General features: G+C 35.0%; 1 protein-coding gene across 1 annotated transcript; it reads right to left on the reverse strand.

Moving 5' to 3' along the window:
- Positions 1 to 17,494: 17,494 nt before the first annotated feature.
- Positions 17,495 to 20,844, reverse strand: LOC136809866 (uncharacterized). Its single transcript, XM_067066424.1, has 3 exons — positions 20,701 to 20,844; positions 19,248 to 19,499; positions 17,495 to 18,168 (listed from the first exon to the last, which is right to left on the reverse strand). The coding sequence occupies exons 1-3, from the start codon at positions 20,798 to 20,800 to the stop codon at positions 17,546 to 17,548; spliced, it is 975 nt and encodes a 324-aa protein (XP_066922525.1). The 5' UTR covers positions 20,801 to 20,844; the 3' UTR covers positions 17,495 to 17,545.

Below are 20,844 nucleotides of genomic sequence, written 5' to 3' on the forward strand. Positions count from 1 at the left end.
TATTGATTTTCCAGTGTTTTCGGAAACAGCTTGTCTAAGATGATTATATTATCTGGAGTGTATCTCCAGGGAGATTGTAACCAAAGCTTAAATATAGCCTGAGAAGACTATAACATCATTTTGGATATTTGCCAAAGTAGAGGTTTGCACTTGCTTAATCCGGTTGTTTTCAAAGTTTTGACTTCGAGTCGAGACAAATGAAGTCAAACTTACATAAACGTCATGTCCAAGTTATGAGTCATCATGCTACATTTACTCAGCTGCAAATAGAATCGATTACAACAAGAAAATTATCCAGTGAAATAGTTTTCCGCATACCTTTAAGCTTTTTCTTGTATATAATGATAATCATTTGTTGCGGTATCAAGAAATATTAAACAGTAACCGGAACAATGGATATGTCGGTTTTTTGAGTTACATCAAATTCATTTCGTACTTTTATGATAATCAGGTACACAGCTCACTTTCGCTAATTCGAAATCGAAACGGGGAAACTTACTTATTCGACTTATAGAGATTCAAACTTTTAGAGGGTGTTCTTAACGTAAATTGGGAATTAGTTCGAATTATTGAAACAAAGATATTTTTAATATCTTTAATAAAGAGTTTATATTGGTCTGAATCGCAGACCTCTACAAAGTCAAGGTACCATATGGTGCACGAATCTGTTAGTGGATGCCAGAGGCCTAGGTTTATTTCCATTGTATTTTTTTAGATCATTAATTTTCTCACAACTCATGATCCAAATGTTTCTGTTTACTTAACGCAAATTTCGCGGTACTCGTTTGAATATAAGGACTCTCTCTAAGTTTCAGACGAAAGTTATTTAAAGTTTACTTTTGAAAACACTCGAAAAATACGTGGTAAATTCGCTATAATCAGTTACGGGTTCTTGAAGAACTTTCGAAAAGTCTGTTGTAAACGTATTAGCAAAAACAATGCCTTAGGCATATTCCAAAAGCTTGATGATTAAGCAGTTACAAAGAAATGCCGGAATTGTTTTATATTCTGAGTTTTTTAAAGTATGTTTTTTGGAAGTGATCTTCTTCTGAAAGATTGGCCAAAAACTGAGGTTAATTTTCCTCCTGCTTTTCACTATCAGTCCCGTTATTTTCCGTTCAATTTCAGTCTAGCATGCTAGAAGACTAAAGTACGATACTATCTGACTTTCCGTATTTGAAAATGTTCATTACTCTTGTGTGCTTAATTGTATTGGAGGGGGGTCATTTTGCTATTTTTGGAAAAGAATCACCCCCATATCACTTTATATTGACCCCCTCATTTTCCTAAGGATTTTTAGCAAAATCAGGTCAATAGCACTTAATTATGACCCCCCCCCCCCCCCCCCCCCCCCATTTTGTTGCTTTTTATCTGGAGTACCCATCCCCCGCTTATCCCACCACCTCCCCTTACAATCAAGTACACAAGAGTAGCAGTTGAAAAGCTTGCTTTGTAGAAAATACTTTTTGCCTCTTAAGAAAAAACGCAAAAGGTTGAGAAAGTCTTCTTTCTTGATGGGGTTTCATAAGTGAGATTTTCCTGATGGAAAAGCGTGATGAAAAACTTCTACTTGAAAAGATTTAATGCAGGAATTTTTGTTGCAGAAATTCCATATTATTGTCAACACTTTGATTAAGTTTTTCCTCTTTCGTGTTTTGGCTACAAAAGTAATTTGGCCCGATTCATGTTTTCCAAAAGGTTATTCGATTCTCAAGCCTTCCACTTTCGAGAGAAATTCCCACATTTTATTACGTCGTATGTTTATTAAAATTTCGTCATACACTTTTCCTTTAACATCCATAAGACTTATCATCTAAGGGTTTCTATCCATATTTTGAAAACCCACGATTATTAAGTAATTTGTGGAAAAAGCTGTTGAGGCACTTTGCAAAGATTGGAAAAGATTATTTATTTTTCAAATACCTCTTGATTTTGGACTTTTCAGCTCAGCTTGTTTTACTAACGTAACGTTAAGTGGTCTTTTTTAAAGTTATTCTTAATACCTTTAAATCTTGATTGAATTTATAAAAAACGTTTATAACAAATTTCCACAATTTATTTTCTCCAGGTCTTTTGCCGTTAAAAAAGGTATTCGACCGCTACATCAAGTCTTCGGTTTTTAATTCAGGTCTTCGGCCGCTAAATCAGGTCTGCGACCGCTAATTCAGGTCTGTGTCCGCTGACGGAAAAGAAATCTGCGGCGCTGACAGACATTGTGACCTAACAGACGCGAGCTGCCAAGCCATGGGGTATACCACGAGGTTGTAAAAAAGTGTATTATACAATATTAAATTGAGTTTAGTGGCTAAGAGAGCCCAAAGTGTAACTTTGTAAGTTGTACATTTAATCTTACTTTTTCTTTTTCTTTTTCAAACTTTATGATAATCAGGTACAGCTCTCTTATTTTATAGAGATCCGAATTTTAGAAGAGTTTGTCATTATAGAAAGATTCGAATAATAGTCTTCTAAATCTACTGTAGCTCCAATCAGCATACCATTTTGTTTAACTAAGGGTTTATGTTGATCTGTATCGCAGACCTCTATCTCGCAGTATAGCGAGCCAACAACCTAGGTTTATTTCCGTTGTATTTCTTTAGATCATTAATTTTCTCACTACTCGTGATCCAAATGTTTCTCTTGGCTTTCTTTAACGTAAATTTCGCGGTACTCGATTGAATATAAGGACTCTCTCTAAGTTTCAGACGAAAGTTATTTAAAAGTTTACTTTTGAAAACACTCGAAAAATACGTGGTAAATTCGCTATAATCAGTCACGGGTTCTTGAAGAACTTTCGAAAAGTCTGTTGTAATCGTATTAGCAAAAACAAGGCCTTAGGCATATTCCAAAAGTTTGATGACTAAGCATTTACAAAGAAAAATAAATACAGGATTTGCTTTATATTCTGAGTATTTTAAAGCTCAATACAAATTTACTACTAGAAATAACCCCATAGCAAAAATAGGTTTTTTGGAATTGATTTTCTTTTGAAGCTGAGGTTAATTGTCTTTCGGTCTTTCATTTCATTCCCGCTTTATCACTTTATCACGATATCAGTTTAGCATGCTAGAAGACTAAAGTATTCCTCACTATTCGACTATCTGCTGCATTTGAGAATGTCCATTAGTTGAAAAGTTTGCTTTGTATAGAAAATACTTTTTGCCTCACATAAAAAAACATTTTGACTTGCATTGAGGTTGAGAAAGTCTTCTTTGAGATTTCAAGTGAGATTTTCCTGATGGAAAAGCGTGATGGAAAACTTCTACTTGAAAAGATTTTTGCAGGGATTTTGTGGCAAAAATTCCATATAGTTACCAACACTTTGATTAAGTTTTTCCTATTTCGTGTTTTGGCCACAAAAGTAATGTCCCGATTTATGTTTTTTTCAAAGGCTTCTTTATTCTATTCTCGGGGCGAAAAGAGCTATCTTCCACTTTCGAGAGAAATCTCACATTCTATTACGTCGTATGCTTGTTAAGAATTTCGTCATAGAATTTTCATTTTGACATCCATAAGACTTATCATCTAAGGGTTTCTATCCATATTTTGAAAACCCACGATTCTTAAGTAATTTGCGGAAAAAGCCGTTGAGGCACTTTGCAAAGATTGTGAAGAGATTATTTATTTTTCAAATACCTCTTGATTTTGGACTTTTCAGCTCAGCTTGTTTTACTAACGTAACGTTAAGTGGTCTTTTTCTAAAGTTATTCTTGATATCTTGATATGTTCAAGTCAAAATTGTGTCATTGTTCTTTTCGGTAACACTAAGAAATACGGTTTTTTGGCCTTTTTCACATCTCAAGAATAAGTTGTGCGACGGTTATCAAGAATTGTAAAGATAAGTTCTCGGTTAAAACCTTAAGAAATCCAATTTCGAAACTATTTTCTATGGTTTCCCTTACAACCATGTTTCTTTATCCATCCTTCAGTGAGAAGAGACCAAACATGACTATTTGAAAATAGAGAATACATTAGGCTATTTGAGCATCTTGTTTGAATGTGTGATGTCCGGTGGGATGGGAGACTGAAGTACTGAAGAGTTTCAGAAATGATGGATTTTTTTTATTGATGTTAACGTATCGAATTATCTTACGAGAGCTTTTGAAAGACTGTTTTTCTCTTTTTTGTTTCTGCAATTTTCAATAACATATTTTGAAGCTTCGCGGGGTAAATTAGATGAGTAGCCTTTCGTAAAGAAATTTAAGAAACTAATATTTCGTTTGTTTCGTAACGTCCATTCTACCAGCACCACGCTCTGCTTTAAAGGGGGTCGGTGTGCTTGTATTGTGAAAACATATACTTGTGTTCTTTCAAGATATTGTAATATAATGGCAAAACAATTTTTTATGTTACTATGATTAACCATTGATCCGTTGTTTATTTTGGCTCCAAGTTTTGAGTATGTCTTCTTGGCAGTGAATTTCCCGTTTTATTAAAACAGATTACTGTTTAATGGTAACTATTTCAAAAGAACACACGACACGCGGCTTAAATTTGACCTAAAACTAAAGAGCTAGCAAGCCCCAAATTTCGGATTTTAAAAATGGTTAAGAAACTGTTAATTTTTAAGCCCTTTATAGGTTAATACTTGAACATTTTCTGAAAACATCATGAGGACAACACACCTTGTACGGATAGCGAGTTACTTATGATCAGTATGAGAAACGAAAGTACTTTTATTTTACAAAATACTTAGAAAAACAACTAGCTTGAAATTCAAGTGTCACGAAAAAAGGGGATTCGCGAAAAATAATGCGATGGTTTGAGATTTTGCCTACAGAAACCTTTTATAAGTGCATCAAGCCGCCATTTCGTGAATTCTTTTTTGAAATTCAAGGCTTTCATTAAAAAAAAGTTCCTTTTTTAGGCGTAAAACAGCCCATTTTCCCGTCTCCCTAACTGGACCTAGTTTCCGATATTCCGTCCAAACTTTTGTCGGATTCCATCAGGTCGAAAATAAAGGGTCCATTGCGCTCCTTCCAACTTCCTATTTGAATATAGTGAAAAGATTCTATGTTTTTCTGTCTGAAGTCAATGACTCACTTTTGAATTCAATATTTCACATTTGATCACTTGCTGGGTGGAATCAACCTCCCAAAACCAAGCCCTTTATTTTGTTTTGGTGATACTACACTTGTTGACAACATCAGCCCGTTTGTTTGTGTGGGCTTAAAGCAATATACCTTTCAATATGTTGTATTTATAGCAAATCATTCAAAAAGTTGCCATGGTAACCAAGGCGGTTTGTTAGTGAAGTGTTATTTATAGCAAGGTATTGCTGTGATCACTAATTTCGTTTCAAGTTTAATTAATTAGTGAGGATATACAATCGAGCTATTATTGAATAGTAGAATGTGGAGAAATGGTCACGCTTTCATATGATACTGGAAATCCCTCTGTCAGTCTTTGCAGTAATTAATCATGTAACTAATTGTAATTTGTTAATAGATTCTTTCCCTTAAACTTTCATCATCATACCATTCTCCAGAAGCACACTGGGGCGATTTAGAATTTTAAAGAAAAACCCTCCTGGGTTACTTAGATATATAGCCATGGCATTGCGAAGGTAAAATTGTTACTGATCGATAAGAGGTACTTGCTGCCATTTTCTTTCCAAAGCAAGAGAAAATTAAGCCTTAACGGATTGAATCTAACACTTTATTTGTTTTTGCGTTTTACACTTTTAAAATTCTACACAGATAAATATTTCCAATCCATCGTTTATATGAACCACACGGGTTGCGCATCTAATGTAGGAAATACGTGGCTTCAAATCCCATATTAGAGATTCGACTCTAGGCTTCGGCCACACCACACCTTATTGGTCATTTTCTGAATTGAGTGATAGAGATAATCAGATAAGAAGGTGATTTTGATTCCTCACCCTTTGGAGAAAGAGAGTTGGTGGCTAATACAAATGTCCAATATCATTCACTTAAATTTTTTTTTTTTTTATCATAATACACCCCCATTCTCTTAGACCCAGTGGGACCCCCTCCCACTGTAAAAATTGGCCTGAATATCGTCTCCAGTGGACTCAAATTAATGTCCCCGCTAAAAAGTAATAAAATAAACAAATCCTCATTGCAATAACATTTTGTTTTTTTTTACATCCCCACTGAATTTTCTGACTCAAAAACAATCGGTTTCGAATCCTCAGCCATAAAAAAATGGGAACATTAATCCCCATCGAGTTTCAGTCTATCATTTTACCCCCACTGGCTGAAAAAATCCTTCCAGGGGTGTTTTAATCGTGGTGTGTGTTGATTAGGGAACTCCATATTTACGTCAGCGAATTATGCTTTTGAATAGTATTCCTTATTGTACATACAGGAGCCAAACCTTCCTTTTTATAACTGTAAAGAAACAAGGTCAAACTCAAAAGAGACTTTATAAACAATGAACTTTTGCATATGTACGTGTTTGAGCCATGGTTTTATTTCACAATTTTTATTTGGTCTTTTGATATTTGTTATCTGGTTACCAAGGGGTTTTCAAGTTGTTTAGAAGGTCATAGTTGACATGAAGTAAGATTTAAAACCCTAATCTCTTCCTCTTTATAGTCATAGGGGATACTAATAATGTGTCTTAAATCCATTTTTCCACCTTGAAAAAACTGTTCATTCATTTGTACTGTTTGGTAAATATCGTAGCATCATAAGTACACGCTTTTTTTTATAAGAATATACTCTATTAGAATTTTCATGATGAAAAATTGGCCAAAAATTAAGAATACTCTAAGAATATCATTATCATTTAATTTGGTAACATAACCTAAAAATGTCCTTTGTAGAACATCAAGGACAGGGACAGTAAGGCTTAAAACTTTCACAAAAAGGCTAGTTTATGCTTCAGGTATGTATGTAAAACCTGGCCTGACCGAGTGATACATATGTGCTTTAATTCACGTTGTCTACCCTTTTTAAATGCATATTTGTTCAAAAAATGCACTTGAAAACCACTCAGGGTTACTTTCATTAAATAATTGACGTGCAAGGCCTTCGCGTTCTCAATGTCAATCAGTGTTCAACCGCTTTTTGAAAATACTTTAATTCTCAGTCTCCGAAAATGAGTTTCATTGACGACTGTTTATTCTTTCGCTGGTTTAAGCTTAAGTGTTTTGCCTGCGAATTGAATTCTAATCTGTTTTCGACCAAAACTTTTCTCACATTTGAGAGGTTGTTATGACGTTGATTTGCGTCTAAAGTTTTTAGCGGCTGGAAAACATTTTTGGACTCGGAACTCCATCTTTCTCCAACTTCAACTTTCCGCTTTCCTTTGCCAATTAGTTCCAATCATTTTCTTTGCCAGGAATAATCAACACGTTCAGTTTATGCAAACGTGACTTAGAACCGAGGAAAGTTACTGCTTAAGTGTTTTTTCTTCGTTCTTTCCTTTTCTTGTCACATACGTACGGTCGAACAAAATGCATACTAATTTCAGCACTCAGCTTTTGACTACAATTCTAAGTTAGACTAATTAAATGATGATTCTTGACTTTTTCATCTCAACCTTGCCGAATTTCTTAATCTGAGCTTCCTCTCGTACCTGGTTCTACAGTTATGTAAGTTTCTCCTCATACCACCTACGAGGTCAAGATGGAATGGTCTAGAACCGTTATATCTAGAAGTCAATCAGCATTTACCAAAACTGACTCATGCTGTAGGCCACGTATGTTTGAAGTTCTCGCGAGCTTTAATGTAGCGCTTCCTACGATTTCCGCTCTTTTCTCTTCCTTCCGTTATTTTCCAGTTGGGGGCCTTGGGCTAGCCGATATCCTTGACGCAAACAAAAATGCCTTGACTAGTGTTTGGCCTTATCAACAGATTCATTGCTAGTGAATGGATATTGCATTGAAAGCATATTTTGAGATGTAATGTATACTACAATCTGTAAGAGAACGAGAACCCTGGTGTGCTTTTTTCCTTCCTCTTGGGTGTTTTGTTCCATTAGAATTCATAGTTAGATAAAAGTGAAATTTCTAAGAGAAGCTCTAATCCTTGGAAAAAACAAACTTTGTGATAAAGAATCAGCCAATCTCTAATGACCTTGTAAGTTAGCTCAGTTGAAGGTTAGGGCGTTTCCCATGATCGGTTACAATAGACAGGAAGTCGACAATGACAAACATGCTTTGTCATATTGGTCATAGTGACGTCTTCAAAGTATTGCTTGCAATAACATGCTTTGAATCTCGTACTCTTGGAGAAATCAAGTCTACCGCTTATTCATAAGTGCCTAAGAAACACATCCACCCCTTTTGATCCTCCTAACGGTAACTTTAATATCCAAGGAGTTTTATGATGACATTGGATTCACGATTCTTCCCTAGATTCATCTATTGGTTGATAATCGACGACAATCGATATTGATCGATTCCCTACGGATCTCTGGGTAGAACATTACTGTTGTTCCCGCATTGGGACTTTCATTAGCTTGTCGCTGTCCGTGATGTTATATGTACGTTTTTGAAGAAGCAGCTTTATGTTAATTCAAGTTTAATTTAGACGCCTTGTAACAATCAGTCGATGATGGGTCTTTCAGTAGTCTACACAAGAGACAAACCCAGGTTTTTAGGCTAACGCTCGAAACGAAGGAAGATATGACGTAGGCCTAGACTTCACGCCGCTTCGGCTTCTTGTTGTAATTTGGAAAAAAAACTAGTTTTCTAGTATTCGACCTCCCAAAGGTTTTCATTTTTTCATGTGAAATTTTTTACCACTGCAAAGTGACTCCAAGGCTTTCAGTAATTACCCTCTTTAAATTCTACTGATGATGCAATCAAATGAGACATTACGACTTGGTCATTTTCGTTCATTTGATGAAATCGTCGAGACTTAAAGAAAAGCATTTTTAATGATAATATAAGACATTTGAAAAATGAACCGATATTTTTGAATGTCGGCCGGATGCTTACGTACCGAAAAACGATAACGAAAAGAGGAAAATATTTTGTCAATGTGGAGTCCTTGATCGCATCAGATTACAAGCTACTATATTTATTTTCAGGCAATACTAATGAAGTTGTTATGATTAATAAGCCTAAGGGTAAACACACATAATAAGTAGCTTATAAGACCGATTAGCTCAGAACAATGGAAAGAGTAATCGAGTGCATTGCTTTTGTTTGTGAAGAGTATAAAAGGCTCAGCCCACTGATTGCATATCAAATAAACGCATTCCACTGATAAGGAAAGATCACTCTAAACAAGGAAGTTCGTACGTCATTTTTTATAACATCCAAGATGAAATTAACTGGAATTTTATGCTGCATTGCTCTGCTTTTCATAATCGTGAACGTTACCGAAGGGAAACCCGCAAAATCGGGTTCGTTAAGTCGTCCGAACGGATTAATAAAAATCCCGAGTTGTTGTCTAATTGATCCTACGTGTTGTACTGGAGCTCATTTTACGTTTAGGAGATTGGGAAAGAAATTTGTGCGAAGCTTGATTCGATTGAAAATGTAATAAAAAAAACTGTTACAGATTCACGCTGTTAACAATATATTCCCCTGGGAAGAGCCAGTACCGAGCCAGCCGAGCGAGGCTTGGATATTGTATCTTAACCACAGAATATTCGATGAAGCGATTCTGGTGACTAGAATCAACAATTCACGAAATACAGATTTTCAACTATAAACTCATTACACACAAGTATGAAGAAATTAAAATTTTACGGAATATTTTTATCAGAATTTTATTACTTAGGCATCACCACACTAAAGTTGTGTTTTTAACCATTGTACATATTAGAGCTACTTTATTATAATGCATTGTTCAATAGTATTTTATTAGAGTAAGTTATTGTTTATTTATTTTGACAGAGAAATAAAAATTTATGGATTTTATTTTGAAAACTATGATTATCTTTTTCTGCTTTGGTACTTTACCCTTTTACCCTGTCCTTACGGGTCCTATACACATTTTTTTATAAAACAACCTATATAAGAGCATAAGGCTTCGATGGTCAAAATGTTAAGAACAAGTTAAGAACATTTTAAGGCTTTGCAGACTCTAAAACACCCAATTTCTTAGAAACATGCATAAAGATGCTCAAAAATGGTGAAAGTAAGAACATGTTAAGAACACTTTTAGGCTTTAAAAACTCAAAAAGTTGAGAACATCCAAAGGCTTCAAAAATTTTGAATGTTCTTATAAAAAATGTGTATCCACCAGAAAGCACCGGTAGTCGATTCGAAAAGTTATAAGGACCATATTTTTGGTTCATTTTCTGACGACTTAGCTTTTTGTAAACTAGTTTTTCAAATTTTCTAGACTGATAGATCTTTCATTGGGTTTGGATTCTTTTAAACCGAACTGGTCCAATTTAAGTGCACTTTTCGTGCCAGCATATAGAAACAACGCTCTAATTTTTAAACTGAAAACTTCAGTCGGTAAAAAAGAGTGTACCTTTAATACGATTGGAACTGATTATACGGTCTCCTACTAACTTTTATCGTAAATTGGCGATAACCCTTCAGTAACATTAAGATTTGGACCATTGAGTTTAAAGCCCTGTAGGGGTTGGATGGGAAATGGAGTCCTTTATTTCCTTCCCTAAACACGTTCAAACAAACACCGGATTGAAAGTAAAATTGTTTGCAAGATTTCCAATAGTATCGTAGTTGACAGTGCTAGATTCTATCCGTCATTTCTCAATTGCTCTTCTTGAACTCTTTTTCTTGTCTGAGAAAGGTGGAAGAAGATCTCTCCCTTCCGGCTTCAAACTCAATCGTTTCGACTAAACACAAATTAAAAAAAGCCAGTAGCTTTTCAAAAACACGTAGTCGGACAAAATTTATCGTGATACTACTTTAACTTTGTGCGGCACTGGGCTGGATTTGCAATTCAGAACCATTTAAGGGCAAAAATTCCTGGGTTTCCCTTGGCTTAATGAAGTATGTCCAAAAGTTTGTCTAAAAATGGCAAATAATTGGCAAATTTCGAATAAAATTGGTCTAATACCATAAAGATGATACATTCCATGCATTTCTATTTTTTAAATGCTTGAAAGAAATATTGAAAGTGATGTGGAAATTTCTACTCCAAAGGCTTCGAATACTATTTCGTCATGTCTTTCATAAATAGAATAAATTTCAAGAATTCCTTGAGCGTTTCTTATTGTTTTATTCTGGTCTTTCAGCATTCAGTCCCCATCCCTTTATTTCCTTCATAGCAACGGGACACTGCATTAAGCAATCTTTCCGATTAATTCAAAAAAATCATAATTTTCAATGCCTTCCATTATAAGGTTATTTTCGATCTTTCTGCAAACAAGGGGTTCAAAAGAATTTAGCCCATTAATATCCAAATTTAGGTACTACGGTAGGCGACGAATGAGTAGAAGAATCAATTTAACCAACGAATAGAGAGGAAATTTAGCTTGTTCGAAAGAAAATTCCATCATTGCGACTGCTGTTCCAAGGGGGCTTTTATTTCAAAAGAATAACTTTCTATTCAAAGCTGGTTTTCGTATATGGATTAGATCTAAAGTTATGTCGCAAGGATCTAAAGTTATGTCGCGATAATCTAAAGTTATGTCAAAGTATTTCGAAAGTCTTTCAAAGACATTTAACTAAATTCTACATAAACACGTGCAGCTCAAAAATTATTTAATGGAAACATACTTAATATCAATGTTGGTCAAAGATCACTATGATTGGTATTATATTCCATGTCATTTTAGGTACCTCCTCATTCTACTTCAAGATCCACAGGTTAGTTATGGAATGTCTCAAAAACATCGACGTCAGCACTTTTTAGTTTTTGCGGTTTTTTGCGAAAATAAGGGTGTGAATAATTAGGTAACACCCCTACAGGGAAACTTCATTATGGTATCCTTCGTAGTAAATCATTGGTTTCCTCATTTTCTGCCGGCTAATGGTCTTCAAAATTTACGGTGATTTTCTTGTTTTTGAGACATGCCATAACTAAAAACTTTCGTTCTAAAGTTACTGCTGGGACCTAAAGTTATGGTGAAAACCTATAGTTATAAACCAAAGATGACTAAATGAGGGAAAATCACGCGAACATGCTTTCAAGTCGCGTGACACACACTCTGTCATTTGCCTCACTGATTGCTTTAGGGCGGCGAATCCATTAATTATACTGTCCGATATAATTAGATTAATAGGTCATTACATATTTTTTCAAATTAAATCATCAGTACTTGATTAGATCTCTTCCGCAAGATTGAGCTTATCTAGGTCTCTAACTCTCATACACGTTTTTTTTTTATAAGAACGTCAAAAATTTTTGAAGCCTCCGGATGTTCTTAGTTTTTTGGATTTGAAGCCTAAAAATGTTCTTAAAATGTTCTTATTTTCAGCATTTTTTGAGCATTTTGATGTAATTTCTTAAGAAAATGCATGTTTTTAAGTCTCCAAAGCCTTAGAATGTTCTTAAAATGTTCTTAACATTTCGGCCCTCGAAGCCTTATGTTCTTATATAGTTTGTTCTTATAAAAAAAAACGTGTATTGGACTTTAGGAAAGGGATTTTCGTTTAAGCAAATAAGGGTTACATTTGACTTAGAGTCTATTTTTGGCCGAAATTTGATTTTTATAGTTTTTTTTCTCCATTTCTTCATGGATATTCTTAACTCTTTAGGAAGAATCATCCTAAACTATTCTTAGGTAACCATCCGAATTCAACCTGAATTTAACAGGTAATACATATAAAGCATAAAATGGCACTTTTGCGAAAGTTTTCGAGCCTTACTGGGGAATAATTGGCAATTCACAGTTAAAAAGGTTCTAAAATTTGCATCCTTAGGTTTCCCTGCCAAACTCTATGATGGACGATGGATTGATATATTCTTAGCATATACTTAATTTTTTCGACAAATTTTATTCTCAACTTCAGTTGAGCTAGAATCTGACAATGTGTGAATGTATATCTGTCCGAAAACTTTGGGGCAGACTGGAGACTTCAAAAATGGTCGGATATGGCTGAAATTTGGCACACTTAACCCTTGGGTGAATATCTGTGGTTTTTTTTTTCATTTCTAAGGGCGCGGTTATGAGTTTTAGCTCCATAACGAGGCTGAATCTTTTTGGGTAGGCTTGAGAGTTCATAATTGATTGGATGAAATCTGGCCCACTTGTTCATTGGGTGAATATCTGAGGGTGTTTTTTTCATATTTTGAAAATTTTGATTTTTGGGACAAGTTTTTCATCCAAACGAGCCTTTTTTTATTGAACTTAGCCTATCAATTTTACAATTGGGTTTACGAATGATTAAGAAATACTGAAGTTTAGCCCTGTGCGGTTAGCACGTTCGCCAGTCATGAATATTTTTATGAAATATATTCTTAATAAAGAATAAGGGTGTACGTCCTTGCTCATTATAAAGTTATTCAATTTTTTACCTATGACTTCGTCAAAATGGCGGATTTTTCTAGGTATTTTCTTAAATTTTCCACAATACGCTTTTTATGAATACGTTTCGTTTGAGCACAAAAAAATGGTATAATGTTTATAGGGAAAAAGTTCATGCAGTTTTTAAATACTGAAATAGGGTCCCTTACGGTCGTTGAGCTATCTAGAAAGAAAAACTCCTTCTTTTTGGGTATACCAAGAAGGGACCCCCCTTCCCTTAGAAAGGAGGAATAGACAAAATTTTTGTTCAATAGTATATCTTTTGTACATTTCTTTTACTTTCAAATAGGATATTTTTGAGGCAATTTTAGTTAATCAAGTTAACGCTCAGTCAAGTTCAACCCAGGGGTAAATTCATTTTTCAGGATTAAGGCCGAGGTGAACGATTTCAACATTTCATCCAACATGGAAATTGAAATGTTGGACAAATGTTGGATGAATTTTGGAAAGGTGTTGGATCTCCTTAAAATCGTTTCGTCACAATGTCCAACATCATTTTCATCCAACATGGGTGTTCATTCATTCTTTTTTTTTAATTCATTCTTTTCAGATTAGAAATGGTGAAATATCGCCTCTTATGGTGCAATTTCCTGAAATTTATTTATCTATTTCAAGGCAAAAAATGGTCAAATTTTTTACACACTTACGGTGCATTTTGGGAAGCCTGAAAAACGTACCTTTAAAGGGTCACACCTCTACGATAGATCGCTTAATTTCAGTGCCCCTCCCCCTTGGTTTATTTTCCGAAAAAAAAAAACATTCGAGCTAGTAGCTTCTCTACCATCTTTATAAATTTTTTACGAGATTTTTCGAATTTTTGACAAAAAAACATTCGATTCTATTTCTAATGACGTCATTCCCTTTCAAATGTTTGATGTGAGCTGAGTAAACGAATCCAACATGATCCAACACGAAAAGAAGAAGCAATTGTTGGACAAAATGTTTGATGGCGATCAAACTCCCATCCAACACTTTTCGAAAGCATCCAACGAGGACCTTTTTTTAAACATCTGTTTCCCAGGCATAGCCTTCCTGGAAAATTTGATATGTTGGTCAAAAGTTTCAAAAATCTTATTCCTAGAAATTAAGATCTGTTTCTCCTCAAAACCTAAACTTTTAATCTCAAAGTATCTTCCCTAGAAAATTTGGTCTGTTTCCACAGTTTTCAGAATCAAAATTTTGATCTGTTCTCCCAAGCTTATAAGAAATAGGATATCTGTTTCCCTCTCCTGGAAATTTTCATCTGTTTCCCTTGCTTTTTGTGACTGATATCTGTTTTCCCACCGAAAGTTCAATCTGTTTCCAACGCAATATCATCTTTCTGGAAACAGATATCTGTTTCCCAATTTATTATATGTCATCTCCTAGAAATATTGATCTGTTTCTCTCTGATGACGTCATCAGCTGGAGCGGGGAAACAGATATTTTTAAGAAAATGGTCTCTCCAAGAAAATCGGATCTGTTTTCCCATTTTTCAAAAAAAGCTCTCTCCTGGAAAAGGGAAACAGATATTTCGGGGAAATGGGCTCGTTGGCTGCTTCTGACTTTTTTTCTTCTTCCAACATAACTTTTTCCTCGACTTTTTCTTCCTTTCCGATTTTTGCATTTGAGTAAACGATTCCAACATTCCATGTAACAGAGAGAAATGGCATGTTGGATGGAATGTTGGAATCGTTTACCTCGGCCTTTAGAATACCTTCCCAATAGGGATGGTCATTTCTGTAGAGGGATAGAAAACTGACACATTTGACTTTACAATGTTTGTTGATGCAAGTCTCGAATATATAAACTTTTACTGCATTAACACAAATGTAAAACGACTCCTTGATGCTTACATAATAACCCAATGCGGAAAATTTTGAAATCAGACCAAGGTTTTTGCCATTGAGTTGAGTTATATTTTCTATATTTACTATATTTTGTTCTTGAAGTCCCAAATATTATTTGATCTGCGAAATTTGTCTCTTTATATCCATTATCTTTGAATGATTGCAACCTTCGATATCTTTTAGCCTGGAAAACTATCCTTTTTTTCCCGGTCTACCGCTTCGATTTGCATTCTAAATTTTGAGTGCACCATGTGTAAACCATCGTCTTGTATTCAATTTTAAAGCAATCTTAGACGATAAGAGAGCTTTTTTAACAAAGTCACGCATGGCAAACAGTATTTTGCTTTTTGCAAACTTGGGAATATTTGAAGCTTAACCTGATGATACTCCGGGGGTACTAGGGTCGGCGGATAAGGAACATCGGGACCTCCGAAAACCGACCCAAAGAGAGACAAAACTTTTAGTGACAGAAACTTCCATTTTCTTTCATTTTTGAAAAATATCTTAGCCTTAGAGAGACTTTTTTACAATTTCTTTTCCAACTGTCAGTCTTTAAGGTATGTGGAAACTTTTTTTAACTTTTTATACGCTGTTGGAAAGATATTTTAGAAAATTATCTAATGATTGACAATTGTTTAAAAATTGAAAAACGAAGATAAAAAAGTATGATTTTTTTTTCTGGTTCAAAGGATTTGACATGACACGGGTAGAATATTTGAAGTGACAGGTTTTCATTATTAATTTAAATTAATTTTTGTTGTTACAAATATAAACAGCCAGTTAGGTATCCCACTAGTTCTTAGAATTCGATAAATGAGTTAGTCCGCGTTGTCGGCTTTTATTTTGGCCATCAAAACTAGTTAAGAGTCTTTTTGATTAAAAATTTTAAGAAATCCTGTTTACAAGTGTGTATTAATAACCTTAACTATTCACCGCGAAAATTGATTTAAAAACAATTCTTCATTTCTTAGAAGTACTATGTAACTTCGAATTAAGGAAAGCCATTTCCATATTTTTTTTATAAGAATACGCTTTTATAATAATGTCCATGATGAAAATGGTCAAAAAATTAAGAATATGGTAAGAATATCACCATCATAGAATTTGGCTACTCGTGCTAAGAATGTCATTTTTAGAGCATTTTCAATTATAATTTGCCAGTTACCCTCAAGTAAGGCTCATTCCTTTCACAAAAATGCCATTTTATGCTTGAGACGTATGTCCTAATTGTTAAATCTAGTCTGAATTGGGATCCTAACCTAAGAATGCTGTAAGAATATTTTAGGATGATTTTCCCAAAAGGCCCAAAAAAGTTAAGAATATCCAGGATGAAATGGATTTTCACCATTCCGTGGCTAAAAGGAAGCATGAAAAAACGGAGAAAATTTTGGTCACGTAGGCATGTTAATAAATCAAAGCTAATTTTAGCATTTGTTTTGATACTTAGTTGTCTTGTTATATGCATTCTAGGAAACAGGTTGAAAATTTCTCATTGAATTTCTCAATCTCAAATTGTTTATATTCTCAAAAGCACTAAAACCGAGTTTTTTTGTCATATTTTCTCGGAAGTACTAAAACTCAAATCGAGTTATCTCGATTTTGCTAAAACAAGCAAAATATGTCAAGTTTCGGTCGTTAGAAAACCATCTTTCTTTTCAGTGTGTGCCGGTCCTCCATCAGTTCAAAAAAAAGTATAGAAATTTCTTTGGTGGTGTTAAAAAATCATGAACACACCCACACGCCGATAATTTTCTTCTATTTTCAAAAACTATTCAATATAAATTCGTGCCTGAATTGTGGGAGATTTTTTTATATTTTCACGTTGGCATCTTAATGAAACCGATAAAAAAAGGTAATTTTGTAATCTGTTTTTATACTTTATTTTTGTTAAATTTGTTGTTATGTAACCTTGGAAACAGGTGGAAAATTTCTTAAACGTCTTACTGAAAAGGACTAAAACCGAAGCTCATTGTAGCTATAAAACAGTACAAAAGACCACCTTTAGAAGCTATTTGGTGATTGGTTGATTTTATGATGGTTTGTACTAGCGTTTTGCAAACAATTTTGTAACATAACATTTATAATATAATTTTGTAATATAACATTTTTAAATTTCAACACCAAATACACAAACAACCGTTTGTGTCTCTCTTCGAGTATCAAAAAGAACCAAGATGAAGAACAATAGGCTTTTGTCTCCATTGTCCTGTATTTTTCAAAACATGTAACCTGCAATTATATAAAAGATAAACTTGCGTCTTGAATTCTGTTCGAATGAAAGCTGGATGGGGGTGTTTAATGATTTAATCATATATTAGCCGAGATCTTCATATTCTAGCAATATTCTAACAATACGTCTTATTGTTCAAATATTTCGTATAAGTTATCACTTTCTCATCTAATCTTTCCATGTTGAATATTGTGTCTTTGACTTTGAATTTAAAGGGATGAATAAAAGTCAGTTGATGGGTATAATATTTTCTCCAAAACAGCATAGGATCATTTTTTTCAACACCAAGGTCTGGTAAATACACGCCGTTTATCTGTTCAAAGTTCTGTGTGTAATCGAGACTGCGTAAAATATTATTAACTGCTATTTCAAGAAAAGTCTTATGTTTGTAGGCAATTTCTGATAGTTGTACAAAGGCCGTCGTAAAACGACCCGGAATGTAAAAGAAATCGGACCACCCTTTTCCACAACGAGGGTGGCCGTTACCATTATGTAGTGCCACGTGATACATCGAGTCAAAAGATAATGATGTTTTACTTAGCTCGATTATTTCTTGATAGAATTTCCGACATGCTGTAAGTCCCATGTAAGAATTCCACCAAATCCATTCAGTGTTGATTTTTCCGTGTAACGTTTGAGTGAAGTCCACAATTTGAGCACCTTGCCAAATTTTGTTTTGATCTCGATTAACCAAATTCCACCAATTGATGATCATATCATCGTTGCCGTACAAATAACCTATCAATAAAAATAAGAATAACGCTTAATAGTAGTCCTGTAAGAAACTTCAAAATTTCTTGGCCGAAATCCATTTCAAATTCGAGATGTGAAAATTTAAAATCTTTAAAAATGGGACAAGTCTATTGCTCTGTTTTTGCTATAAGTTGAATAATAAACTTATAACTTGAATATCTCAACTTTCGAAAAATATATTAAAAAAATTAGCAGTTTCTCTCAGGATCATGAAGTGACAGGGTTAGGGTTTCAATTCCTTCTTAGTGACACGGGCTATGTTCTCTTCAGTTGCAATTTTATTTTAAGGATTAAAAAATAGTATATTTTCGTTGGAAATAGTAATCTTCTCCTAGGTTTCTTCACACTTAGGCCCATTTCAAGGGGTCCCGAATATTTTTTGCTAATTCCGAAATTCCGCAAGTGTTTTTGCCAAATTCCGTTTTTCCGCACTAAAATTGTCTAATTTTCCGTCTCCGTCAGAGAACCCAATTTCCGTAATTCCGTCTAAATTTTCGCCAAATTCCGCCACTCCGTCCGAAAAAAGGACCGATTCCGCTCCTCCGCAAACCATGAACCCCCCCCTTTAGAACCGTCTGCTTTAGGAATTGCAATATAATAGACGGAGGCGCCGAAAAAAAATATTTTTTCGTATGCCAAATGGACCATTCCGAGAGAGCAACGAGGCTCAAAATCCGCAAAACATGAGAACAATTTAAGAACAATGCTGGAATTACTCAATTTAAGCAATTTAGATGTCAAAATAATAAAAATTTGGTATTAAGCTTAAGATACCTCAATTTCACCCTATAAATAAGAACAGGATAAGAACAATTTGAGGCTCAAAGTGTCAAAAAAATAATAACAGCCGAGCCTCATTAAAAATCTACTGGCCCTTATAAAAGAAGAGAATGTATAGATTTAAAACTTTACACGTTCTTTCTTAAGAACAATTCTACAGAAATATAAGCTTAACTTTTGGTGAAAATCGGCTAAGACGATGGATTTTAAATTTGAAAGGGCCCTAAGACATGAGTGGAAATATAGGGATGAGTATCAGGCAAAAATGTTTCTATTTTAAGTACCTGAAAATCCTGGGTAAAGTTGAATGAGTTTTGCAGCACAATGGTAAGCCAAATGCCCTTGATTAATATTCAGTACAATATCTGGTCTGTAATTTATACCTCCTGTGCGTGGTTGCTCTCCACAAAATACGAGCTTTCCGAACACGTTACCATACATCTTTTGAAGGATTGGAACGTTTTCGTAATATGGAGAATTGAAGACAAGTACAACAGCTATATTCTTCAGTGGATTCGCTCGGCATTTAAGACGTTCTGAAGAAAAAAATATTAACATAAGTTTTGAGGCAATGATGATTGTTGATAGTCTGTTTCGAAGACCTCTATAGTTTTACTTCATAAAAATAATTTTCGTTGGAGGATGAGCAGAAGCATAGTCCAGGGGGGTCCAGGGGGATCCAATGATCTAGATTCTCACAACTGAATATTTTTTACGATAATTCCCGCAGGGGTGGGAGCACTTAGGCAAAATTGGGTACGGGGACGTGCCGCTGGTTAGGGGTCAGGGTCCCTATTTTAAGGGTCCCAAATTTACTAATTTTCAAGATATGTTACTGACAGGGTCTACTTTTGGTAATTTTTTGACAATTCTCAGGGTGGAAATTAGAAGATTTTCCTTTTTTTCAGTTTTCAGAATGGAATTTCTGACAGGGTCCCAAATTTACCAAATATTCATATCTGACAGGGCCAATTTTTAAAACTCTAGTCCAGCGGCACGTCCCCGTCGGCCGTCAAGGTCCGCCCCCCCTCGGGATATTTTGGGAGGTTGGTCAAAATGGGTGTCAGGTATGTGCGAGCCATAAGGGCCCCTATCTTAAACTCTCTAAAAGTCTCTCTAAGGGTTACAAAAAACGATGAATTAGCAATTGATGCTCTAAAGAGTCCCAACCAAAATTACAAAATATAAGAAATCGACACCCTCAAAGGGTCATATCTGGTAATTTTGAAAAATAGTCCCTCAAAGGATCACAAATACGGCGAAACTCAGTCTCTGAAAAGGTTAGTCTGAATTGCAGACCTCTATGAATATACTATATATATCTATGAGAAATTCTTTTCGCTAGGGGATGAGCAGAAGCTTATCAAAAGGTCGATTTGGCCCCGGGGGGGGACTACCCTTGTCGACCGACGGGGGTGCTCCGCTGACGTTCGAAAAATGGACCCTACGTGGGACTCGAATTTTGCGAAAAAAGTGACCCTGAATGGGACTGAAATTCCAAAATTTTCTCAAATTTTCTACTTTTTCCCCAAATTTTCCAAAAATAGGCACCCTACGGGGGACTGATTTTTCTATTTTGGTGTTTTTGCGACCCTACCTGGGACTCGTGGAGGTCAAAAAAGGTACCCTGACCAGCGGAGCATCCCCGTAACCCATCTTGCCCTAGTACCCCCCCCCCCCGGAATTTGGCTCGGACATACCCGTCACCTCGCAAACCTAGTACACCCTGGAACTTACCTCTATGTAAGTAGAAAACTGCTATGAAAAATACGAAAAACAGAATGACTAGAATCAAAAATTGTCTTATTTTTCTTAGTCCACAAAACGAAAAAGCCATGTTTCATCAATCTCGTATATTGAACCATCAAAAAGATGGCTGTT

This window comes from Clytia hemisphaerica, unplaced genomic scaffold (genome assembly GCF_902728285.1).
Source record: "Clytia hemisphaerica strain Z4C2 unplaced genomic scaffold, Clytia hemisphaerica genome assembly, whole genome shotgun sequence".
NCBI classification, from domain to species: Eukaryota; Metazoa; Cnidaria; class Hydrozoa; order Leptothecata; family Clytiidae; genus Clytia; species Clytia hemisphaerica.